We start from the raw sequence: 27,375 nt of genomic DNA, 5'->3' as shown, positions 1-27,375 counted from the left end.
CCCAGAGCACACAGATGTCAGCTTGGTGAAACAGGTCACATGTAAAACTAAAACTGCCCTCAAGGTATTTAAAAAAAGACAAAAAAATTCAAAGCCTCATATATAATGCTGACCAGCTCAGCAAGACAAGACAAGATAATCCCCTACATCTAGCTCCATCAACTCCTCCTTTTTGTGACCCCCATGTAGGTGGCTGCAAGCCCTCTGTGTTTTCACATACATATGAACACATGTGAACTTGGATATATTTTTCCCAAAGATCACTGAAGAACCAGAAAGTTCATCCTTTTGCATGCCAAAATTGGACATTTTTAGCAGAATCAAATATTCTCCCAGCGGCAACTAAGAATGCGATCTGCAAACTGCTTTCCAAATGGTTGCTTTGGTGCCTGTGGTTTTTTAACATTTGAAATAGCTGATTCTCACATCCCTCTCTGTGAAAGTAGTGGGAAGATTCATAGATCTGACTAATCTGAGCAACAGTACTTGAAAAAAGAAGGGGAACTGATTTCCAAGGACTAAAATTGTAAATCCAGTTTGAACCTAGAAAGAGTCCCTCAATTTTCATTTTTACACTCTGAACTCCTCCATTTCACTAAAAAACAAAGCTGAAACGAGAGAGGACATAGATCAGGTCTGTGCTAACAAGGAGCATCTTTCGGTGCCTGTTTCTAGCCCTGCTTTCTAATCTCAATTTTGCTGGCGAGGTACTCAGGAGAAAGCCAAATTCTACCCAGACTTTTCTAGAGGTTCCAGACAATCCTCCCCTGACAATAATAATAAAGAGTATCAAGGAAAATGCTGACAATTTTTATCCGTGACTGACAGTTGGCAATTCTGGCACAAGCTTAAGCAGGGCTAAACCTACAGCAAATTTTGGGGAAACCTTGGGCAAAATCTGAATGTCCTCCAGAAAATATACACTAAGAGCTGATACACTACATGTTTAATAGCTGCTGAAAAGAAAAATTATTTAAGTGTAGAAAATATAATACATGTATCCAATATACTATCTCACACAGTGGGAATAAAGTGGTTAAAAAATACAGTAAATCCTGATGTAGTTACCAGTGATAATTTTGGCCTTAAAGTTGCGTATTTGGTAAGAAGGAAGAAACCCGTATGGGAGACATACTCCAGTGCATTACATACCGCTGCGTGAGGCCACAAAATCCAAAACTCAGCCTCCAGTGGCACCAGGGTTTTTCTTCAAATTCATCTACAGCTCCTTCTGCAGCAGGAAAAAGGAAGGACAACTGGAAAACATGGGATGCCCTGGAACTAGATAACCTTTGGAAAAGTTTTTGGTTCTTTTAGGGACATTTGGGTATAGCCTAGACTATCTCTCAGAGTCAGTCCAAATTCTGCCCCATGGTAGGACAGTGGGGCTTGCTCCAAAAAAGAGCCAGGCAATCTTACCTGGGCACATGGGACACTGCTATTTTACATTCTCAGGACATTTTTCATTCTTTCAAGACATAAAAAGTCCAAAAATCTCCTTACTGATCGCACAGACTTTGTACATTTCCTAATGTATTACTCAGCTTGGGCTACCTCACTTACCCATATAAAGCATTTTCAAACCCACCACTGATCTGTAGCATGGATCTTTTGAGTTAAGTTTACCAGTTGAGAGGTCTAGGCCACACTGTCGCTACTGAGAGTAAAAACCTTTCTTTCAGTTAAATCAGTCTGGGCAACTGCCAGGACCCAGCGTAAATGAAACCACACAGCACATGTTGCACTGCACAACAGTGATGCTCTATGTTGTGCTAAGTGCCTGCTGAGCACTAGCTCAGACATGTCTATAGGAAAACTTACGTGAGGTAACCTACAGTTGTTCAGCCAGCATATACACACAACTGAACTGGAAAGTAAAGTGGTCACTCAAACCTTTACCATTACTTTTTGCAGAGACCATGGTCACTAAACAGATGAACAGCTTCACTGAGCAGGTGAATAGTTACTCTGTGTCTTCTATAGACTCTCCTGTACTATTCTTCTATACAATCTGAAATAAAAATTAGAATCTAAAATTGATTTGCCTTCCTCGTTCTGTATATTATGAATTCTCTTTATTTTTGCCACCTGTCCTGTTCTGCCAAAACTAACAAGTGCTAAAGTGGGGAAAACACATAAGAAAGCAGGCACTGAGTCAATTCAATACTGCTACCTGAAAGAATGACTAAAGCAATACCCACAACACTGCACCATTTGGCATCGTCTATCAGTTCTGCGCAGGATGATGGACTGTGGAAGGATGCTTGAGCACAGTTAGGAAGAAAATGAGCACAAGGCAGAGCTTTGACCCCTAACTAAAGGAGAGAACATGTGAAATCTGAAAGGGTTGATTACTTGTTTTCCCTTAAAGGAACACTGCAAATGATACTAACTGACCTTTTCAAACACACCAGATGAGAGGGGAAAGCACACAGATGGCACATTTTCTTCTGTACTCTACTTGTGGGATACATCCTACTTGTTCTAGTGAAAACTCAACTTTCTAACCAGAACATGGGGAAATCTGCCTAAACCAGTTGGGTAATAAATGAATTTTTTTCTTAGTAAAGAACTAACCTTGAGTTGTGAAAGGAATCATTCTTCTCTCACACGGGCAGTCTTCTCCTGTGCAAAGCAAAAGAGAGCAACAAGCACACACGAGTGCATGTGCCTGCACATGCTTCTGTAACTGAGCCAGCAAGAAAGGGAAGAGTGCTTAAGTTCATGCACATTTTTATTGAGTAGTAATATAAAATGCTTCTTTCATTGTTACAAGTGCATGCTTTGATTGCCAACATTTCGAAGTCAAATTACAAAGGCAAGGCTGTAGGCTGTAGTGAATTACTTGGGCACTTATACAATTGTTAAAAAATATCAATGGATTGTTTCATTTTGTTTCTTTTTCTTTCTCAGAATGAACCAGTTGAAACCCGTAACTGATATACAAAGGGAAAAAAGTGAAAAAATTACACATTGTGGCACATGACAGAACAGAACAAAATGACTAAACCATTATGACATTAACAGTTATCATGCATTTAGAATTTCACATGTAACTACAAACTTATTTAAATTTCACAAGGTTTGCTAAACATGCTACCCATCTATATGTGCACTGACAAGCTTATGTTAAAAACTTTAAGAATACTCTCCCCTTAGATTTTTCAAAGCTTTTTTTTTTTGATTACAAAATTTCAAAGGCATTAAGCATTTTTCTTTTAGAGAATATAAAGTACGCCAGTATACATACATTTCCAGTATAAGTCAGACCACTAAGCGCATTACAGTCCCATACAGGCCTATACAGCCATTTTTTTCTTAAAAAACATGCATAGGCAGATTTTTACAGAATATAGATGCTTTTCACTGCACTTAATATGGTGTCTTGTTCACTATACTTAAAAATGCACCACTCATAAATATTTAAATTCAGCAAGCCACAACCAAGACTTGATTTACCAAAAAAACCCAGAAAACCTCCCAAACCAAACCCCCTAAATATAAACAGCAAAAAAAGATAAATGTTATCATTATTCCAGTTTTTTTTTGTTTTTAAACAAAGAAAAGGATAATTGCTGCCAAATTAGTAAGATAAGTGTTATATTTAAAGAAGGGCATTGAAGCACACTAAAGAAACCTGAGGTAAGCATAATCTGTACAAAATTAAACTGTCTCTCTCGCTCTCTCTCACTCTCTCTTTCTCATTTTTTTGGCATTTTAAACAAATTTCCAACATTCTATTTTTTTTTCTTTTTTTTCTCTATATTTTTAAAGACTGCCTAATTTATTTCATAGCCATTGTCTGACAAGAGTAGCAAAACATTATCAATAAATAGTCCTTATTTAGTTTGTACATTTTGTTAAAAATGTTTCGATGTTGTCCATGTTTAGTGCTGCAACTGTAAACGTACAATAGTTAGTAAGAAATTAAACAAAGTTTTCATGTCCTGTAACATAATAAAAGGCCTTTCAGTAACATATCTAGACGTTCCCAATGCAGTAGGAAAACATGTTCATTCCCCTAACTTTGCAATATATACCAGCATGAGCTTTCATTTTTCTACAAGCATTTTAAAGGCATATCCAAAGGAGGTGTTTCTCCCTGACCCCCACCCCCCACCAAATTAAAGTTGACGATCTCTTCATAGATGATTTTTGTAAACTGAATCCAACACCTGGCCCCCAGAGCAAGTAAGCTATTATCAGAGGCAAGAACATCCCACTGCTGATGTGCAGCAACCCCATCGCGCCCTGCAGCTCAAACCCCCCTCCCAGACAGTGGTCACTGAATATTGCTGCTATTACTGCCGTTGCTGTCCGTGCCATTAGTCTCTGTGGAGATTGCCTTGTTGATGGAGTTAAGGTTGGCATCGGATGGCACGTCTCTGCGCGGAGGCATTCGCTCATTAATTCGATCTAAGCCTTTGGCCTCTTCGAAGCTAGTGATCTTATGCTGGGGTGAAAATCCTTTGATAGCTAAATAAAGGATTATTAAAAAGTAAAATTAGCAAGGTAAAACTCTCGGCAGCTTTTCCCCCAACTCAGCAACGAGTGCAAAAGTCCTTCTTTGTGAAGGCAGCAATGAGAAGATCTGACAACATGATCGACTCCTTATCATACTCGGAAAGAGCTGGGGGTTAACCACCATTGTCTCTTGCAACACAACTATTGTTTTTCAACAAGATCAACTTCCAGTATTTGATTGTCCACTGGGCTTCAGCTTAAAATGCTAAGAAGCTGACATGAAACTACAGTTTGCAGTTAGGAACCATGCTTAGGGCACAGCCATGAGTCGGTGAGTTAGCATTTGTCATCATCACTTACAGCCTTAAAGACATTGTGCCTCGCTGTAAAATCCTTAATCAGGCAAAACTCACGTTTGACTTTCAAAGACCAGGGGGAAAAGCTTTGGTCAGTTACAGATGGTGATGACATGGTGAGACCAGGTTTTGGGGTACACATTAAAGCTATGGGAAATGTGGGGCAACCCTACAACAGGTTGCCTTACATTCTCAACGCAGTGCAAGCTGCTTGTTGATCACTCAGGGTAGTTACACTCCCCAGCTTTATCCCTGGACAGCTTGAGCTAAACAGCAGTAACGCCGTGCAACACGGATCAGGAATATCATCATTTTGGCATATCTGTACAATTTTACTTTGGAAATGCACTGACAAAGGACCAAAGTTCCAATTGAACCTGAGGACTTTTGATCTGCTCTCCAGCAGCAACATCGATGAGGCCACATCAACCCCAGAAGGCAGCTACAGGCTGAGGAATTTATTTGTAGAGAGTGATTTTTATTTCATTTTTTTTCTTTCTGTCTTTAATAGAAGAGTTGAAGATCTTTAGATTTAAAGCAGAAGAGAAAAAAGCACTGTAGGCAAACAGCGGGCCACAGCTCCATAGATAATTTGTCATCGCCTTCTGTGTGTTTTTCTCTTATCTGCACCAAATCAATGCACTGCACTTCCAGAACTGGCACTTTTGCTATGCCTCTATCTTAACATGCCATAGAGTAGAAATGGTGTGTTAGTACCAGGAAACTGCAGACTCCCTCAGGAGAAAATGGTAGGGGAGTTGCAAAGACCAAATTCAGTATTACTTCCCTCCCTTTATCTCCTCTTTACCCCAAAGTACTCCTGCTCTCCTTTCAACATGCAGTCCTGAGTCTGGATAAGCTGGTACCTTCTGTTGAAAAAAAGAAAAAAAAAAAGAGAAACAAAACCAAAAAAAGGAAAAAAAGCCCAAACTCCGGAACATCCCTGGTACCAATCTACCACTCCTTGCATTTTGAGGGGAGTGAGAAAAGCTTTTTCATGCTGATACTTTTGCCAGCCATTCCTGTGAAAACTGATAGATCCTGTTTGCCTCAGGATTTAGCTCCTTAGCCAGTTTCACAAACATTATATTGGAACTTTGTGAAGTGCATGGGTTTTAAAACATGTATTATATTTCAACTCAGAAAACAACATCATCATAATGGTGATTAGTCAAGTGAGCAGTGATGGAACAGTGAAAACAGAATAGGCTCTACAGTGAGTGTTTTCAAGTTTCTTTTTTGTTTGTTCTTGGATTTTGTTTTACTTTATCTTCTACCACAAAAATGAAGACATTTAACAAGCACACAGGCCAATCCCCTAAAGCAATAGTTTAATGGATGGTGATGTTCAAGCTGAAACACTTGCTGTGTCCTGGAGCTTGCCAGTAGCACAGCCCAGTTGGTGTTATTGGGACCTGAATCAAACTGCAGGAGGACAGTTGGTAAAGGTCAAAATGTTTTCTCCATCTTTAGCTTTGCCTACATAGACTAGTCGTTACAGCTGTGGTTACAGTGTCTAACTAGCAAGGATGGCAAAGCAAGAATTAACTTGAAGGGTGCATATTGCTGGAATAGGGCACGTTTGATCGTATTTCAAGCAGACATGTTATCTTCTGTAATACTGAGGAAAGTGCTCTGCTGTAGTTGCTGGTCAGACAATGAGTATTAGCAGTTTACATTGAGAGTGTACTAAAACACAACACATAGTCACAGAAAATCACAGAAAACAGCCAAACTGTCAACAAGAATGCACACTGCAGATTAGAGATTGCCAATAGGAATAGATAATTCCAACATAAATAGCAGCTTACTCACTGCTATTTAGAAAGCAGTTGTATTTTCTCTTACTTGTTTGTTCTGTAATTTTATTCACTGCTTTACAAAACTCAAAAACAAATTCAACTGGCCAAAAGGGCACATCTTACCAACAGACAGCAATCATCAGATTTTTTTTATTAACTAAAAAAAAAAATAAATTAAAAAAAATACCCACAGAAAATTTGAGAGGGGCAAGAACAAAATACAACTGAAGGATTTTGTTTTAAAGGGGAATTCTGAAAATTCTTCTTCCAAAACTTTATAATGCCGGATGAATACTGTGCATCTACATTGCAATGATTACTTAGGTTTTAACCATAGTGATAAAACTGCTTAAGAGTTAAGTTAGAGGTCTGTCAATAAAGCACCAGTTTTCAATACCAAACATTCAGAAATCTTCTGAGGCAGTCGGTCACTTTGTATTTGTAGCTAAAATGGTGCTGGTGTTAATGGTTGCTCTAATGTTAATAACCAGTGTGTAAACTGCCACTACCAGAGGAAGCAGACATCTTGCAGACAAATGTCTCATGTTGTTTTACTTTTAAAGAGAAACAGAAACATGCTGAACTGTAACAAAAGACCAATAAAAATTTTTTACTAGTGACCTAAAAGAAAGGAAACAAACTGAAGCAAAAGAAGAAGAAAAAAAAAAAAACCAAAACAAAAAACATAACAAAAAGAGAGAATATTTATAAAAAGCTGTGTGTTTTCCTCAACCAGAGATTGCTGAGGGTAGTTTGAGGCAGAGGCAAAACCCAGCCACCAGCGTACAGCTTTTGGGCTATGTGTCAGAGCATTTATGAGCTGCTGCCGAGTTATGTCCCATGAAATCCAAGTCCCCTGATCTCCTGTGGCATTACTCAGTTCGACGTACAGCAATTCCAACGTGATTGTAACTTTCAGAAAGAAATAAAACCACAACAGCAGCAATGGAAAAAAAGAAACCAAAAAACCAAAAAACATTTTCCCCTTTAAAGCAATTACATTTTGGTTAATACCGAGCCACAATTGTTAGCCCAACACCCACACAATCTGTACAAGCTACAGCAAAATGAATACACCCAGCAGAGCCCTTATCTGTTGTGGCACCAACAGAAAGGGGACTGGCCAATTTACCTTCATCAGCCTCAATAGCCTCAACAGTAGCTGAAGAGAAGAAAGGGGTAGCAAAACGAATGAGAAAAATGAGCAGAGGATTTTAACTCTAAGAACAAGTCAGTGAATAGCAAAGGAGCTACAACACTAATGTTACTGTAAGTGCTGGATTTTGGCAAAACAGACAGACAGAGAAATGCTTACACAGGAACAATAATTTGCAGATTAAATTAAGCTATAGTTTGTTTTGAAGCAGAAGTTTCACAAACTAAAGAATTTTAAAGACACATTTGAGTAGTTTTCTTTTGACGCAAAAGAACTACAAAATGAAAATGTCTTCCATATTGCACATCTGACCTGAAAAGGTCATTGTATAATTCTCCCAGTTTTGAATAAGAGCAGTTTGATTTGCCCTGTCAAAAGAGAACGAAAAATGGCACAAAGCTATCACACAAAATTTGTACCACTCACAATGTCATCTTGAAAAGCATTAGTTGCCAGTACAAGGCACGAGAGCCACATATACAACTTCTCAGAATCATTTTTTGTCTCTCTCCTGACTAAAAGAAACCTCCCCACAGCACAGGAGAGAGTCTGCTCAGACAGCTTTGCCTTTGCTTGCAATCTCACCTAGTCTGCTCCATCTATTAGCATCCTTTCTGTCAACCCCATTTCTGAAAATAGCATTTTTCTAATATTTCATTTAGAGCAATGGACATGGATACAAGATTGAAAGCTGTTGGACCTCTAAAAGTTGCAAAACCTGGTCACAGAGAGAGAAAAGTTTGTAACTGGGAGGTTGCTGCAGTATTATGAATACCATGTTACCACTGTCTCAAAACCATTCATTGCTCTTGAAAACATAATTTCATCTGAATTCTACCCATCAGCTTTAGCATGAATTTGTTTCCACAGGCAGAGATTTAGAAGCTGATACAAATCAGCAAATGCAATCCAATATAGCAATGGTACAGCTCAAATATTTGAAAAGAAACTTTGATTTTCAAGAACTTCTCCAGTTTAGAGAATAGCTCAAGGAGCCAAAATTTTTGGAATTCCTCTCTTCCTTTTTGTCTTACTTTCCCCTATGTGAAAGATTTTTCGTCCTCCATAAAACCCAAATTTCGTATTTTTTTTTTTGGTAGTTAGGATGTTAAATATGGATTGATTTCAATACTAAAACATGTACACTATTACCTTGCTGCATGGGGAAATGAGAGGAGCTAACCCACGTGCACCAAGGTAAGGCTGTGCCTCTCAAGCTACTGAGCAAGAGAGATGGCAAAAATCAAGGAACAAAACCAAAGCAAACTTAAAAGAAAACATGTCAACTAGGATGAGAAATTAAAATGAATAACCAGATCCAAACCAGCACTGACACATTAAAAAAAAAAAAAAAAAGACGACTAAAATGTATACTTCACAACAGAACATACTACTCATATTTTCTGTTAATACATATGGTAATGTGAATGAATGCTTAACAGAAACTATGTAAACTACAGAGTATTTGGTGAATGGGGCACTACATGTTCAGTAATGCAGAAACTTGTGTATAGTAATGTTTTACTGAGCCAGAATACTGCAGTATGAGGAGATTTTCTTTTTAGCCATTGTAACAAGAACTTTAGGCAATTTGCTCAAATTCATTTCTATTCCTAATATTTTGCCAGGGCAACAATAGCAGTTTTCTTGGACCAAATTTTCTGACAAATGTAAAGCAACTACATGGAGAAAAGACTAAATAAACACCACAACCCCATTAAGAAAGGCATCCTATAGAATCATATTGCAGCATTTTCAAAGCAGAACGTTACTATGCCTGTAACACACAAGTAATCAAAAAGAAAAAAGGGAAAAAAAGGGAAAAGAAGGTTTACCGCCGTATACCTGAATCTTCTAGGTAAAAGAGACAGTAAAGGGAAAAATACAGAGGAAGAATGCTCCAGGAAAGAAACAGGAAAACAAGAGGCTGAGACTGTGTTAAGGTTATAAAGCATTTCTATTTCTTACATCCGCTGCCAAAAGAACCTCAATAAGAGAGAGACATTGTTGTGTGCCTGGGATATACTCTACAGCAATACACACAGGGAAAAAAAGGAGAGCCTACAGTAGTAAATTAAATACTTCGCAGCTCCTTATTCCAAAAGGAATATTTTATCAAAGGCAGCCTTGCTATAGACTTAGAGATTTCCTGTAACAAGAAGCACTTGGTATAAAACTGAACTGACAATCTGTATTGTGTTTGTGTACAAGGCAAACGTGGTGTTTTGTAAATGCTTCCCTTTACTTGGCCTTAAATCACCGTGAAATTGTTCTCAAGCTGTCACCTAGAATTGCTAGGAGAGAAAATTTAATTCTAGAGCTATTTTCCATTGGCGATTCTCTATGTGGAAGAACAAATCAGATAAAATAAGAGCTTGTCATTATCTAAGCTGAACCTTCAGTACTCTGTGTATCAAAGGCTGCTCTTAAAAAACCCAAAACCATGCTGTAAAGTGCGGAAACAGCGCACTTCACATTCAATGCTGATCTACTGCTCTGAACAGCTGATTTTCAGGGATTTTTTCCCCCCTTTCTTTGAAGATTAGTCATATATAGTTAGTTTTGAGAAGTGGCTTTTCACGAACTGCCCACAAATGCTCCAGTACAACAAACCGCCTGGTTTATTCTGTCCTTGACTTTTTTCCTGAGAAAACTGTGATTTCTTTTCTTAGGTTCTGCAGCTGAAAACCAATTGTGCTTTGTTTATTTTTCACACAAATGACACACACAGGCAAACATGCTTACCGCTTTGCAGTGTTTGCTTTCCTCCAGAGAGCACACCACTGGGCAGCATTCCTGTTGGAGTCAAACCTTTCAGCGTCAGCACACTTTCACTCTCTTCTCTGCAGAAGGAAAAAGAACCCAGCAGTAAATAATTGTCTTTTTTTTTTTTTTTAAACACCAAACATGTTTCAGACACCTTTAGCTTCACCTGCCTTGCAATGATTTGGTTTTTTCCAGTCTCTCTTATCAGGATGGACTAAATCAGGTGATACCACTAGCACTAGTGCAGTTCCCCTCACTGCTATGTAAGTGCTTCACCTTTGCATCATGCCATACGCAGACTCCCACTACAGTTAAGACTATAACCTGCATCTATGAAACAACCTATGACATACATTTGAATACATATATATACACATAAAGCCACAAACTTGATAGGAGGAGGACCAAAGAAGCAGTTATTGCCAACAATATATTTAAGCATTTTACACTACGTGGTCCAAAATCAACTTAAATTGTTGTTTTCTTTTGTCTACACTAGCAGTCAGGTGCATCATTTATTAATGATCATCAGCCACTTAAAAAAAAAAAGGCACCTAAAAGCTCATTAAAATTAATAAGCACTTACACTTACTAGCACTGTTCTTAATAGTTTTGTATGCTAAAAATAATACTGAGTTCAGGAAAAAACGTTTTAGAAAACCTAAATAAGTTTTGCCAGTCTTCAAATACATATAGTTTTTAATATAACAGCTCTATCCAGACAAGCCACTAAATACAGCTTTATATGACTACTGTAATGCTTGTCTGTGATGACATACTTTCTCAGCAGCAAAACTGACCTCAATTTTTTAAGAGAAACCTATTTTGAAGTGCTTTACTTTGAAATATATAAGGACATTAAGCTGAAGGAAGCAAACACAAAGAAAGAATTTAGTTCCACATTCACTTGTGGATAATGTGGTTTTGTCTATCAAAACTTTCTCTCAGCAATTCTACTACTTCTAATTTTCTTTAGACCTATGTGCCCTGAATTACTCACATATTTCAAACAACTTGTTTACCTACTACATATACTCAAGTTCTATTTTTACGTTGAAAATTATTCTCCTTGTACACACTTTTGTGTAACAGTCAAAATCAAATTGTGACGGTTTTCCTTGCAGGTTTCCTAAGCAATAAGAATCAATGCAACAGCCAAATTTCCAGAATTAACACAGTATTTACATCATCAAGTGTTACACACCAAAGTTTTTGCTTTCTCTTGGTTATATGCCACTGCAAGCAAATGCTTAATCTGCATTTTCAATTCAATCCATTTCTTTTTTTTTTTTTTTTTTTAGATTAAACTGCAATGGCACTTTTAGCTTGACTTTCATAGGATAAGTTTATTCACTGTATTTCTATTACCTTTAAACTGTATATTTCCAAGAAACCTCTCACAAATTTTGAGATATTTTTAGCCTTCAGTGTTCTTTATTTTCTATTTTATGTCCCTTACTCCCATTTTAAAAAGAGAAAAATAAACTGATTAAATATTTTCTTTACCTCCCTCATGTCTAAATATACCCAAAGAAAGTTCAGACTTGCAAAACTAAGTCAGAGAGAGGCAATGACAGGATACCATGAGGTCTTCCACTGACCTTAAGCCAATCTTTCTATGATGGCTATTCTTAGCAAAGCCCATTTAGAAACTCTGAAACTTAATACAACACAATTTTTATATCTAATTTTGAGACTAAAGTGGCTGAAAATATCTCAGTTTTACATTCAGGTTACACCCTCGAGGAAAGTGACTACTCCAGATCAGAAAAGGGACATTTGACAGAGTACTTTGAAGGTGTCCAGATCAGGTGCTGATCACTCAGAAACACTTTTCAAGAGTTAGTGAAATAAATGTCAGAAACCAACCATGACTCAAACAGCAACTTCAAAGGTTTCTGAAATAGGCTGGATTAGACGACAGTGCCACTGCAGTCTGCGGGGTTACACACAATTATCAGACATTCGAATGTTACATGTGGGTTGTGCTGGCAAGACAGAAAAAATAACCCAGGCTTTTCTATAGGAACTGTATTTGCAAGATTAACTTCATGTAATTTTTGCTGTCTAGAAGGCTGGCACCTAGCTGGAGAGCATCAACCTTTCCCAGCAGAAGAGCAGAGGAGGTGGCTGGGATGAACTGTCACTCTTCCCCCTGGTAGACTGGTCAGCAAAACTGCCCACTGGAGGTATTTTTTTTATTTGCTGACTAATCTTCTGACCACAGTAAGGATGTGGTGTATGTGCTGGTTAAAAATAGGGGAAAACAAATATACTCTTCATCTTCAGTCCTCACTGCAAAGTTTTAAGGTCCATCAGTAACCAAGAACTGTATAAGTCTCAGCAGTTTCAGTGAGTGAGCCACTGGCTTCTCCTCTACTGAATACAGTCCATTTTGGTCTTCTGGAGATGCTGAGATGCATGTGGTAGGGGTAAAAAATTGTCTCATGAGTATCTATCTCTGAGATGAATTCGTTTTCATGAAAGGTCAAGACTGATTTCCATCAGTGCCTTAAAATGTTGATTTTTGTGAAATAATTTAAGAGGGCTCAGAGTTTCAAATGGTGCTAAAACCCTAAGCTATGAGGCTTATGCATATCACTTTCAACAGCACACATGCAAAAATTACCCTCTACCCTTCTTCCACCCTGAAACCATTGAAAAGCTTCTGCCCCTTAGTTCCCTTTGAAAAAGTCTTTGATGCATAGGTGTTGTCAATCATCTGCCAAACTCAAATATACCAGCTGCGCACCCATTTCAGGCCCTTCTGCATATTAAAGTTCACGTTACTGTTTAATTAATCCTATATTTCAAAAGGTGCTCCACAACAAAATACAGCGACTCCAGAGGCTGCAGTTCAAGGTTAAGAGAGAAAGCCAGGTTTCCCAAAACTTTAGTTTGCTCAGCTCTCATCAGAGGAAAATAATGGTGCTGTTTTACAAAGGTGGTGGCAATGTCAGATCCAGGCTCTCTGCCAGACTTGGTACAGAGGAGCAGGTGGAAACATTTGATTGCTCCCCTGTCTTGTTTAAGGAAAAGGCAAGATGCCAAATTTTTTCTCTTCCCCACCCCCTTTTTTTTTTTTGTTTTTATGGGTACCACTTTGAAGGGGCTTGTGCATCACTAGTAATTCACACAGAACACTTTGGGAAGCCCAGGAACAAAGTCCTCCATCTTTATATGCTATTTAAAGCTATGCTGCTGCAATCTGCAGCGTGTGGGTGAAATGCTGTGGCCACGCAAAGCCCCACTGACAACCTGCCCACTGCCTGCACGCTAAAGAAGAGTCTCAAATCAAGCATGTTTGAGAATTCCAGCTGAAATTAAGAGTGTATTCTTCAAGTAACTATTTTTATTTCCTTTTTTTTAATATATCAATCATATAAGCATACCAATACATTTTTTAAAAAATCTCTTGATTTTGCAGTAACCATAATAGCCATAAACTGACTACAGCAGAGCAACATACAATTTCCTGTGGAAAAAAAAAAACAACCCTCTGCTGAAAGGGAGGGAGAACTCTATTTTCTATATTTAGACTTCAGCACAGCACAGTACAGCATGTTTTCTCTTCTGCTCAGAGACATCAAATGGAGAGTTCTAAACATTGGGTAGCAATTAGTTACTCATGCTCATGTGTTTGGGGGAGTGCAGCCTAAGGTAATGATTGCTGTTGTCTGCACAATGACTTCCTGGTTTTTTAGTTAAATGACCCTAATGCTTTTATCTCTAATCATCTTTACTCATGGCTGTAGCAGCAACTGTGGGCGACAAAGTGGGACCATTGGCTTCCTTTTTAATAAGACACAATAAGGAACATACCTCCCTACATTTAATTCTTGCCTCACAAGAGGCTAAGAGTTAATTAGTAGACCTGGTGAGCAAAAAGTCTTTAAAAAAAAAAAGGGTAATTGCAATTTTCTCTGCTGATGTCTTTTGTTTGTCTGTTTTACACTCAGCAAAAGCCCTGAGGAAGATTATTCAGAGCCATAATAAATAGCAGTATTGTATAAATAAAACAATCTTTAAGAGGTTCCAGTAAAACTTGGTTGGCTGGTATACTAAAATACCAAATTTGCTGTTTGATTAACAGTAGAGTGCTTTAAGCAATCATTGAAAGATATTTTTTACATTAAAAAAGCTAAAACAGCACAAACCCTTACCTTAACACTGAGAAAACTCTAGCCATTTTTCCTATTGCTCGTATCTTGTTCCTAATAACCTCCTTTCGAGCAGCAGCTGTTGCTCCTGTGGAAAACACATTAAAAATAGTTATAGGGATTTGTAAACAATATATCAGTGCTCTGAACTCTAAATACAAGAAACATCATATTAACCTACATTTGTAATCAAAACTGAAAATACTATTTTTGTTTACAGCCCAAGACTAATCATTTTTGAACAATCTAGCTACTAGTACCTTTAGAAATGTGATCCTTTTCCTGCTACAGCTTTAGCTGCATGGTTTTCAATGTAATCTAATTTTCCATTTCAAAAACATTTTCAGAGACCATACTCTTTTGAAAACAAATTTCTTCAAAAATAGTGAAAATGCCAAAAAGATATTCAACGTGAACAGTGCCCAAACCATAATAAAAGAGTTAAAAGTTAACAGTGGAGTTAAAATCTATTTCACAATCTTATCATTTTAAGTGAAAACCAATCACATTTCATTTCATTTTCTTGAAAAACTTTAATGGGTCAAGCTTAAGGCCAAGAGGGTCCAGTTAGGTTTTTCCCATCCCTAGTTAAAAAGTATGTAAATAGTTACAAAACCTAAAGGCAGAGTCCTGAAAAACAGCATGAAATGGTAAGGACTGGGTTGGCTGGCTGTGGTTAAGAGTTCCATACAGCAACTTCCTGCTTATGACTGCTATAGCCTGCTCAAAATTACAATTACTTTGAAATTTGTGAACTCGCAGAGTAATCTGCCTTAAACAAATAAATAAATCAAAAGGCATGCTGGAATAGAGACTACAGTTCAGCTAAGTTTGCATGTGCACTTGTTAGCTGGATATCATCAAAACCCAGAACATTATTTGTGCATCCAAGAGAACCACTTGAATGGGAAAACCAAAGTTATCAGGATGAGGAATTTATTTCAGTAAGGACCCCCATGTCTCCAAGAAAATGCCATGCTATACTAACTAAGCCATTTAATCACCACAATCATAACCACATACACCATGAAGTTTTCTCCCAAAGGTTTCTGAATGACAGGTAACCTTGGCTTGTATCAGAGGTTCAGGAGTGCCACCTGAAAACCACTACACATCACAGTATCACTTCCTTCTTTGCTGCTCCAGAATCCAAGGACAAAAATAAAAATGTCTATTTTCAATTCATAGCAAACTGATCCACAGTCCATCATGGAAGCTAAACTAGCAGAAAGGGACATAAAATGAGGGAGGTGGTTATGGCAGAGAATGGACAGCCCCAGGGACCTGAGGCAGTGGCAGAGAGAGCCACTTGCGGGTACTGGGCAGGAGAGCAAGACACTGCCAAACATGAGTGATGGGTGCAAGAGGTGAAAAGCTGCAGAAGACACAGCCATGGAGCCTTGCCATGCAGACTTTTCTTTGCTGTATTATGAGCACCAAGCAACTTTAGCCGAAAGGGCTCATAATGAAATGCAGGCTCCACTGAACTCAATGGCAAAAGTCCCATCTGCTTCAGCAGCACTTGCATCTCACTCCTCTGTGCAGTCCCAGCTGCTCTGGGCCGTGTTGGTGAGGTACAACATTGCCATGCAGGAGACTCGCTGGGTTGCTTCTGGGACCTGACTGTACAATAATTCTCACAGGTTGAGTTTTCTCCACACACCTCTGCTGATGGCAGTCCCGTCACTCTCCTATCTGGCACTGTCACCTTTCCTATGGCAGACTTCCCAATTGCAATTAAATTTGTAACAATTTGAGACTACCACTGGAAATGCAAGCATTGCTTCATGATATTTACTATGACTAGGTGGCCTGGCTGATACCATGGCACTTCACAAGAGATGAAAAGGAGGTATGCTTTTTTTTCTGTGCTTGAATTAAAAAAATAAATAGCCATTCTTTGCAAAAAACTGTCAAAACTTAAAATAAACTCAATTCACAAATCCTAGAGCTGTTCAAAAGAACGCTAAGAAACTGTAGGAAACATATCATGGATAACAATAAAGAAACTCAGGATGAACCTCACTGTAACTTTTCACATTATGGTCGAGATCAAGTTTAACCCCAAACAGTGTGAGGAGTTTGATGAAGTGGGAGCTTGATAGCCATGCACAGGGAATCCTGTAGAGCTAGCTGCCTGTGGGGTTATGTGTCCCTGACCAGCCCGTGAACAAACAGGTCTACATGAGCCACTTCATATGTGCTCACAGCTATCACAATATTCATGCTCTAATCTTTGTAGTGGTATGCTTACATACGGAGATATGTTCATACATCTGCTGAGGAGCATAAACTAGATGTCTTACAATCATACATGTTACTTCTGCGTGCATCTGTCTTTTGGCGCAGGTATTAATCCATTATTTCCAGGCATTTATTTCTAATTGTGCTCCTAGACTGTCTTGAAATTATGAGCCTGTATCTTGAAGTTTAAACTGAAAGAAACTATGCTGAGAATGATGGCTTTCAAATCTCCCACACATAAAGATAAAAATATAATGATATAAAAACTATAACGATAAAAAAAAAAAAGACATTAGCCATAAGTGTCTAATTCTAGACAATAAGGAGTGGGAGAAACAGCTGTAATTCAGCTTTAACTGAATTAAATATATTCATAACAGCTTAATGAAAAATTTAAATTGAACAGCAACAACTGAGCTGGGTTCTTTGAGAAACAGAGCGGGTACATTCCTGCCTCAGTTACTACGATGTCACTGAACTCTACCCTCAACATACACACATGTTTTTCAGCCTTTTTCACCCTGAAAACACTTAAACACAACTTGTCCTTTTCCCCCAGGTGTCACTATCCCTAGTTGTTTATTACAAACCCACACTGCTCTAGATCTTATAAGTATTTTCAACCTTTTCCAATCACTGCTGAACTTCCAGAAGATTTGAGAACTGAAAACTGTAAATACGATATATGACTGAAGTGAAGTACAATACCCTACACTTAAATGTAAAATAAGAATGGAAAAAATACTTAATCATAAACCACAACAGGCCTAAAGGAAGTATTTTGTTTCTCATCAATACATACAAAAGGTTACTAAAAAATACACTTCAAAAATTTTGGTCTCCACTGAGTTTCCTAATTTGTAACAGAGCTGTGAAAATGACTTAAAATGTTCTGTGTCTACTAAATTAGTAAATTAATGATTTTATTTCTACTATTTTTTAAACATTATTTGCTGAATTGTGCACGTGATATTCACAATATTTTATGACCCTGTTAGTTTTGACTGAATACAACTAAACTATACAGTATTTGATTCTCGAAGTATTTATACATAAATCTCAGACTCACATTTCAAGTGTGAATACTCTGAAATTCACTATTACTACAAATCCTTATGAATTACTTCAGCTACACTTAAGCATACACTTAGGTGAAAGTAAAGTGGTCATAACCTCAGAACTGGCTATGAGCAAAAGGGTTAGTTTTAGCCTTTGCAGACATTGCCTTATCCTCCTATGTTTTTACTTTTCTTTCATAGAATCATACAATTGTTTAGCAGGAAAAGATCTGTAAAAGATCTTTCACTATCTAAACAAACCCTATTTGCATGAAGGAACTTAAAAATTAGTATGAATAGCATGAACACAGCCAAGTTTAAGACTGGAGTAGAAAAATTATTTGGGAGGTAGAATAAAATCTTTGAATCTTACTTCAGCAATATAACCAGTTCTATTGGATTTCAGATTTGTAGCATCCAAACATAGATCTTGCAAGCTGGATATGTAGGACTTATGTGAAGTGTAATTTAGACCTTCAGATTAAGAAGCAGAACAATGCGGGGGGGAAAAAAAAAAGACTATAAAGTCAGAAAATATTCTGAGACGTAGGATTGAACAGACAGAAAATAATACCGAGGAAAAAAGCCAAATCCAAATTTCTCACTGGTATCCTAATACATTATGTATTATCTAATTAAGCATAAGGAAAATTAATGAAACTTAAGCCTTCCAACTTATTGAATACCTTTCTTCTGTGCACAAATGGGATCTTCTTATGAATTCCAAAGGGGGGGAAAGAAAAAGATCAGTGATGTTTGTAGAATGAAAATAAAAAATAATACAGAACATTTCACAACATCAATGGAAACGTAATGTTTAAGTAAAGTCTGAAAAACAGAAAAGAAACAAATTAGGTAGGGAACATCCAAAAGGAAAGAAACAGACTGAGAAAGATGGGGGTGGGGGGAAGAAAGAAAACTTTTCAGCTTAAAGCCTTATTAGTAGGTTTTGCAGTAAGCCAGCATGCAGGTAGAAGATTAGCAGTGAAGCTTAGCCTTGGTGTTACCACCTCTTGAACACACACTTCCTCCTACATTACTGCAGGTGCTTTGATAAAGCTTAATCACTTCTCAAAAACAGCCCCCCAGTTCACGTGGGGTGTGCCTGCCTGATGACATCTCTTTTTTTTAGAGGAAACAAGCCAATTGTTCCAGTTTATTTATGTCCGATACCTGGAAGAATATCTTAGAATGATAAACGTCTGCTATTTCTTCCAAAATCTGTGCTATTTACTGCATGCATATTCAAATGGTCCAGCAGGTTCAGTTAACAAATCCAAAGAGCACCATGGTATTGCATTTTAAAATCAACAGTGTTTGAGAGCAAGACAAGTGCAGCTCTCAGTGCTCAGGCACTACACTAGGATATGTTTTGGGGGCCCTGGTTATTTATTGCATGCTGCTAGGCTGGTCCAGAGGTAGAGCGTACCAATGTGCCATAGTATGGCTCATATGAAAAATGCTTTGGGCATAGAAACAAATGTACCCAGGCAAATAAATAAATAAAAATATATTAAAATGCCCCTTTGCAACCAACTCACAGAGATGAGGCATACTTTGCAGCCCAACTTTTCTGGTTTTGAGGAAGAACAAACATGAACCAGTGGGAAAAACCTTCCATTTCTCTCCAAGTAAAAATTAACTCATTGAAAAGCTAAGACTCTCTCACCATGAACACCTTTACCAAGGCATTGGTAAGTCACTGAAATCTGAGGACAAGGCCTTTGATTCTGTTCAATCAGTCTCTGTGTTAGATAGTGCTGAGCTTGCCCCGGTAGTTTATTGCACTGAAGATCTGTGGCAAATTTTGCCTGCCACTGTTAACAGCAGAACCAGGTTTTGATCAGCAAAAGAAGTTTGACTTGGTAATTTCTCTTTAGGCTTGGACTACAGCACTGTACTGGCGAAGCTGTATTCCAACTGCAGAATAATTGCTGCACTGACAGAAGCTTTTCCATGAGAAGGCTGTGAGCTACAACTTTGAAGTCAATACAAAAATTAATGCAGGTAATTTAGGAATGTGTTTATGCCAAATCATGATAATGATGCATACAAAGCAAGCTATGCATTTGTGTCAAGTTGCCTATTACATTACTGCACCCTTTTCACTAGCAGCTTTGTTTTTTCTATCAATCACATGCATAAGGCCAGAAACGTTGCTAGTTAAAATAAAACAGGACTCCAACTATACGCTGGCTAGGTAGAAGTATTTGCAGCTACTGTTGCTAAGCGATACATTTGATGCACAAACCATTACAGCACATGAGCTAACAAGCACACAAGACATTTTTTGCTGGATCAGATTACATTGCAATCACCATAGCAAACAGGAAAGAGAAAGTACAGCAAGAGGAAACTATCAGAGATAAGAAAACTTGACCTATCATATTCTCTCATTCTTAAAATGAGTGAATCCAAAAGGCCAATACAGGCCAGCAGGGACATAAGGGATAAAGGGTACTACGATTGCTGTATAGGCTTTCTCCCACTAAACATACACAGGAACTGCCTACAACAAATTCATCAGATCCCATGATGTATTTCCTTAAGCAAAATAAAATATAAAAAAGAAAGAAAAAAAAAAAAAGAAAGAAAAAAAGGGGGGAATACATGCTGTTGAGCATCTTGCTCATGGCTGACTCAGAACCAAAACCAGTAGTTTAAAAAAAGGGCTCAGAAGAACACCATGCAGTGAGGTCAGAAAATACTGATGGGGCTGTTTTGTAGGGGGAAGTGAGAGGGGAAGACAGAGGGCAAGAAAGTATAAGAGAAGATAGCAAATGAATGACCAGCGCAAACCATAGTGATGGATCATTCTCATTACATGTGGGAACTCAGGTCAGGGCATGTTCAAACTGCAAGGAGAGAAAGGAAATCAGCAGCGAGCCCTGGAAACTACTTGTGATATAAAAAAAGGTGATGACTTTAAAGAATCATTCCATCAAATAAAACGCACCCACTGTTGCAGATGTCAGGCATTTCCTTCTATGGGAAATACTGAAAAAGAAAAATGTCAGTGGGCGAATACGACTGTATTGCTGCAGTCCTCCAAGGAAGCTGGACAGAAATTCCAGAACAACACTGGAAATGCTGAACCACTGCAAGACTGTCAATATACATCCCTTACAGAAATAGTTTTAAGCTGATAATCATTTCAGTCTGTTTCATCAAGAACACAAATGAAATACATCTTGCAGTTTCTCCCCCAGAAGGCAAAGCTCCAAGGAAAAGAAAAAAATAAGGAAAGATAAGGAATTCAAATCTCTCTAAGAGAAAAAGGATTTTTCCTGTGTTGTACAGATAGTAAACCATAACCCACAAGAAAAATATTAAAGATATCAGCTTCTATTAAATTTGAATCAACCCTCACATTTGCTTTTATGCCTGAATCCTTCAGTCTCTTCCATGCATGCAATAACCACAAGCCCACCGCGTCCAGTGGGCTGGAGGTACAAGCGTGTGCCCATAGCAAGCTGCAGCACCAGCACCACAGACCCCGTTTTACAGCTTTAAGGGGATTAGTCGGGAAAACAGACATGAACATATGCCAGCTCTGACTTTAGCTACACATGCTAAAGAAGACAATGTTTCTAATACCTTCCCTAACATAATGTTTTACACAGAGAAATCATTCATACAGAGAAAAACTGAAAGCAGATTTAAGACAACAATACCAGGAACAGTTTAATTATTCCTCATCTGGAAACTTTAACACTGTTAGATATCATTATGCAGTACACATGCATGCAAGCCCAGAGGATTTCAGCCTGTCTGCCTGCAATGCCGCAAACTCCACGTCTGGAGGAGTGTCGTGGTAAAACTCCAGGGGAGGTGGAATGGGGAGTCATCCTCCTCACATTAATACCACCACAGATGTAGAGACCTCCTGCAGCTGGAAAGGGCTGCTGTCCCCAAAGACCCCTAATGCCTCATCATTTCTGACTCTGCTTTTGAAAATGTGCTCCTGAGCTGCAGCTTAAGCATGGGAACGCTGACACACTAGAGTTTTAGAAAAGGACTACAGATGTTGGCCTGCCTATGCTCATGCTATGGAAGTTTATAGTACAGCTTTAAAGGAAAGTATTAGGCCAATGCTGAATTAATTTAAAATCCTTCCCATAAAGCCTTTGCTTTGGCATTGCATTCAGTGGGGTTTCAGCCTGCACTTAAGTGTTTTCTTGAGCCAAGGATTTTAAGCACATGGTTTTGTTGCTACTGTATTTAATTTGACACAGTTTTACTCATTGTATGCCCCCGTACTGTTTCACACGCTGCTTTAATTACACAGTAGCTACTTATTTAAATTTCATGAGAAAAAAACTGGGCACAATATTCAAACAGGTGTTTTCTTCTCTCCACTGATTACTGGTTTCAATACATTCAGTCTTTGTCCCAAGTCCTGCAACATAATTGTTCATGTCCACACTCTGTGGCAGATGCAGTACAGGGATTTCCATCTGGCTTTTCAGAGCAAAATCAATGTGCTATCATCCATATCCTTCTTCTCCATCACAAAAGAAACATTTGTCAAAACATGTGATCCACCTTCCTCTTCCAAAGATTAAAAATAAAAGACTTGGAGGGAGAAGTTTCATTATTATATACAACTTTGTTAAATATTTCTTACTTGAAAACTCTTCATTCTCCTTGTTCATTCATTCTACTTGCAAACATCTTGAGAATAGCTGGTAGTGCTAGATTTTCCCAGGTTTCTTTTCTTTTTTAATACTTCTTTTATTTTCCTTGATTTTTTTTTTTTTTTTTGTCTTAAACACTGAAAGCAGCCATAGTAAGAACATCAGGGATGCATGGAATTTTTAATTTAGTTTTGCTCAGTTGAGAAGGGACATTCTGGAGACCTGCAATTTACTCTTGCACAGCCTAACAGAAACCAGGGTCTAATAAAATAAATTGACTTCTAAGTATCCACAAACTGCAAGATATAAAGTATCATTTACAGTTCAACCAACAGGTACAAGGCAACTTATCATCATGTAAACTCCAACAGAAATGGCACAGAAGTGACCATTCCTCCCTTAGCAGAAATGTCAGGTCAGAACATTTTCTGTGTTTGCATATTGTTGTTTTATTTTTTAATTATTATTCTATTGCTTTCTAAAGCCTTTTAGATACACAAGTACATGAAAAGAGATGACTAATGAAACATTGCAAATACAAGTCTTCCAAAGTTGTGATACCAATGTTCTAGAAGGATCTCTGCAGGAAGCTCATTTCATTCTAGAAAGGTAATTTCAATGATATAATTAAACTTTCTATGAGGATCCCTTGGATCTTATGTGTGAAATCAACATCTTACCCTTTAGGGAGAACACAATCCAGATTTCACGGTGGGAAAAACAGGTTTTTTAACCCAAAGAGTGAGACCAAGGAAAGGGTTAGAGCAGTTCAGAAGATACATTAATTCTTTCCAAAGCATGCAGTAAGCAAATCCACTCAAGTCTAGTGTAACAGTTGCTTTCAGCAGCACATAACTTAAATAGGACTCAGAATATTATCCCCAGGGTTAGTAAATAACCTTTTAAAGTAATTTCAAGGCAAACAACCTCAATCAAGGGCAGGAGGCTCTTACCATCAAACCCATCTTCCTCTGTCCCCAGTTCATCATCTGAGCAGATGTTCAGCACGTTTACCAGCATCTCTGTCACTAAAATAGAAAACAAATGCAAAATGTTGGTATTAAGCTTCCCTGGTGTGTCAAGAGAGCAAACTCTAGCTGTAGTAGTGTTAATGAAGATTCAGTACAGAAACAGCACCTACTTTTTAAATAACATGACCTTGTTTTAAGCATGTAGTAATATAAGCTTGAAGTGTCCTGTGTGATTAATAAAAAGTACAGTTTTCCGTAACAATTGTTCAAAATATAACAGACACCACAGCAAATAGATCTTAAAAAAAAAAGTGTGTTTAAAAATCTCTCTTTTTGCAGTTGTCAATAAACTGGGTAACTTTTGTTTTGTCCTCCTCAATACATTTTCACCAAAGGGGCAGTGTCCCTTGAAATCAGGGCAAATAGACTAGATGATTGTTTTAAGTTCCTTCCAGCTGGAACTATTCTGTATTCAACAGAAACATTATTGGTGAATACAGAATATATTCAGCTTGTTCGCTTTGCATCTTGCACATTGAAGGATCAGCCTCAGGCTAACCCCTAACCTGGTCCCAGCTATTTCTGGAAAGGCAGCAGTGAGACACTAACCAGAGCGCATACAGAGTAAGAACAGCCAAAAAACCCCAGAAACCCCACCACCAGCAAGAAAATCACAACCAATGAAATGTAATTTAGAGATAAAAAAAAAGCCAAAGTTATGAGGTAAAATGTGAAATCATTAGCAGATTGAAAAGAACTCCTCTACATGTAGTAAGCATCATTAAAAAGGTTACCAGGCATGTCTAGTCTTGCACTAGCTACACAGGTTGAAACTTCAAATTTTTTAATCAAGTAGTTATTAAAATCCTCTCCTGTGACAACTATGATGGCTTGGAATATTAGAAGGGTGGGACAAAGCTATATTTTTCCTACATTAGTGCAGGATTTAATATTTTCCTTTGACAGGATTAGTGGAAAGACTTTCCACATTAACAACAACCAGTGAAACTAACAGCTTCCTACCTTGGTTGGCCTTTGAAGGAAAAAAAATCTATAAAAAACAAAAAAGGAAACAAAAACCTGTATAGAACATCCTCTTACATCCATGAGTTTTGCTTTGCACAGAGAGGGAAAACACTGATTTCACTTCTTGGTGCCTCTAAAATTTCCAAGCAATTGGTAAGAGTGACCACTGGGAAGACATGAAGGATCAAAAAAAAAAAAAACCCAAACCAAACACATACATACAAAAAAAATAAAACAACCCAAGAAAAAAGCCTATGGTCTCAGAACATCAACAAATCTGACCATGCATCCTGCAACCTCACCTAAGATCACTGAAGGAACATCTGAAAAACTGGCCTTACAGAAGAGTCTTACAGGACTTTAGTGTGCATGGAGAACAGGCCCACCCTAAAAATGGCCTGGCTGAGTTTATAGCTGAAGAAAATGCAAATGTTTTATCTGCTTCACAAGAGTCTACAACATGTGTCAGTGTGGATTATGTAATGTCTCCATTAGTGGAAACAGCTGTCTATTCTTTGTTAAACCCTATTTCATTGTCTATCTGCTTTGTTCACAGAGACCTCAGGCATCTCACCAGCGGCTTTCCTCATACAAAAGAGTAGCTGAAAACAAAGCTGGTCATGACTGCAGGTAAGAGCCACAGCTGGCTGTGTTTCCAGTTGCCTATTAAGAGAGAACTGTTATTCCAAGCAGCTTTTAAGAGTTTGTTATAGTTTTCTGGCAGTAATAGCTGTTGCAGCAATATACTGTAATGGATGGATCAAAGCAAGCTTCATCTCAGGCCCTGAATAAAATGACTTGGGATTTAAACAGCTTGCATTATGCACTCATTTTGTATGTTAGACCAAAGTGTTTTCATGCCTTTTGTGTGCTTGCCATTCATAGCATCAAGTTGTCTTCAGGCAACATCAAGAGCATCGTGTTTCAATAAAACACCATTTATGTTCTTTGAAGTCTTCTTGCCAGCAATGAGGCACCATATGCCCTGGGTAGAGAAGGGTCTGAGAAACGGGTTTTCATTCTTCCTACCATCTCTCCAGACAAGTTAACCAGGCTGGGTCTTAGCATCACCAGCTCTGTGTTTGCTGATGGAAAAGCATCCCACTGTCATCTTCTCAGAAAGGTCTGCTAGGTAAGGATGTAACCATGAAGTAGTGAAGTCTCTTGTGATGCACCTTGTGATTGTGTAAGCAATATCCAATAGAATGCCCAAAAGCTTATAATGGAAGAACTGGAAAGAGTTTTATTCAGTGAATGCATCTGGCCTGCAATAAAATCTGCTTTTACATCAGAAACATAATGGCATCATAGCCTGGAAAGAATGGAAATTATAAAAACATCTGAGAAGTGTGATTAACCATTAGTAATTGCTTACCCCTCTGAGGCCCGTTTCTTCAAATTTGTCCTAGAAAGCAAGTAATCTGTCTTCAAATTATTCTTGCCATTTCAAATAAGAGGCCACATGCACAGTGATTAAGAAACCATACTGTAGTTTCTATGAACAGAGCCAATTTACGTACCTTTCTCACCCACAAATGGCAAGGACCAGGTAAACACATCCATGAAGTTTGGAAGCCAGTATGGATGAGGGGAGCAGTTGAACTGTCTGATATTCATGACATTGTTCTCGTACTTCAATACTGCAGCTAGATGGGAGAAAGGAGAGAAACAAGAGAGACATCAGTCACATGTGTGCCCAGCTACCAGACCAGTATCGCGCACAGCATGCACAGCCTACAGAGCTGCTCGCCACCTTGCAACCACTTGACCCAGTGGCAGTACTTGACTGCTGGTTATAATAGGATACAGCCTTAAAGAAATTGCAAGCCATTTGCAGTCTGAAAGTGGTGTCGTCAGATTTTTCTTGGCACTAAGATGGGTTGGTAAGTGAATTAATAACTCCAAGTAGTGACGAATACAGCTCCAGCATCTGCCACCACCAGAGAGCGAGGCAGAGCATCCACAACCACCTGTTTCTCACAGTTATCTGAGCTCCTCATGCTTTGGAGATAAAAGAGAAAAGCGCTTATCACTCCAGAGTTTGAATGCTGCTCTTCCAATGTACGTTTTCAACACATTTTATCCATAGTATTATACAACAGATGATACTTTCTTCTCCCAGTATTCAAATTCTAGGTACATGACACTGTGCTCCCTACAGTATGAATGAATACTAATACGATTTGTCTTGCGCCATTTGAAATTTGTACCATTCTTGTCAAAACACACACACATGCACATAAAAAAAACAACTCTACATTTTTAAAGTACTATGCCAAGTTCAGTGTTAACTTGTGACCATGGACTTCAGGTTCATATCTGAAACAGAATCTGATTAATCTATTTTTGCAATATTAACAGAACAAAGTAAATCAAAGCATTTCAGTAAGAAACAGAAGAGACCACAGCTGTACCCAGGCCCAATGCAGTCAAAAGTCAGATGAAAGATGGAAAGGCTGAATGTGGCTTGGGTGTAACTATGAGTGCAGTCAGGAAAGAAAGGGACAATACTATTTTGGTTAGTGAGGAGTAATATAATGTTGAAAATGTGGCAGGTGAAATAAAATGAACTCTACAATAAGGTTAAATAATTGCCCTTACACAACCTCATTTTCCAAAGTATAAAGTTTGCCTAACACTACATTCAGCACCAAATCTAGACTTCCATGCACTTTTGAAAATTTTTATAGCAATAAGTGATTAGCAGGGTGTCGTGGTTTAAGCCCAGCCGGCAA

The 27,375-nt window shown here is 38.2% G+C and overlaps 1 protein-coding gene across 1 annotated transcript; it reads right to left on the bottom strand.

Moving 5' to 3' along the window:
* Positions 1 to 2,716: 2,716 nt before the first annotated feature.
* LOC104409788 (serine/threonine-protein phosphatase 2B catalytic subunit alpha isoform-like) lies at positions 2,717 to 26,286 on the bottom strand (the record flags this gene model as incomplete). Its single annotated transcript, XM_010019758.1, has 6 exons — positions 2,717 to 4,476; positions 7,755 to 7,784; positions 10,524 to 10,621; positions 14,708 to 14,792; positions 23,597 to 23,671; positions 26,161 to 26,286. Coding segments are annotated over 6 exons (608 nt in total), but the record flags the coding sequence as incomplete, so codon positions are not given.
* Between the last annotated feature and the right edge of the window lie 1,089 nt (positions 26,287 to 27,375).

Source organism: Nestor notabilis, unplaced genomic scaffold (genome assembly GCF_000696875.1).
Source record: "Nestor notabilis isolate BGI_N333 unplaced genomic scaffold, ASM69687v1 scaffold32308, whole genome shotgun sequence".
Lineage (NCBI taxonomy): Eukaryota > Metazoa > Chordata > Aves > Psittaciformes > Psittacidae > Nestor > Nestor notabilis.
The sequence above is the reverse complement of the archived record's forward strand: the minus strand, read 5'-3'. Positions and strand labels throughout refer to the sequence as shown.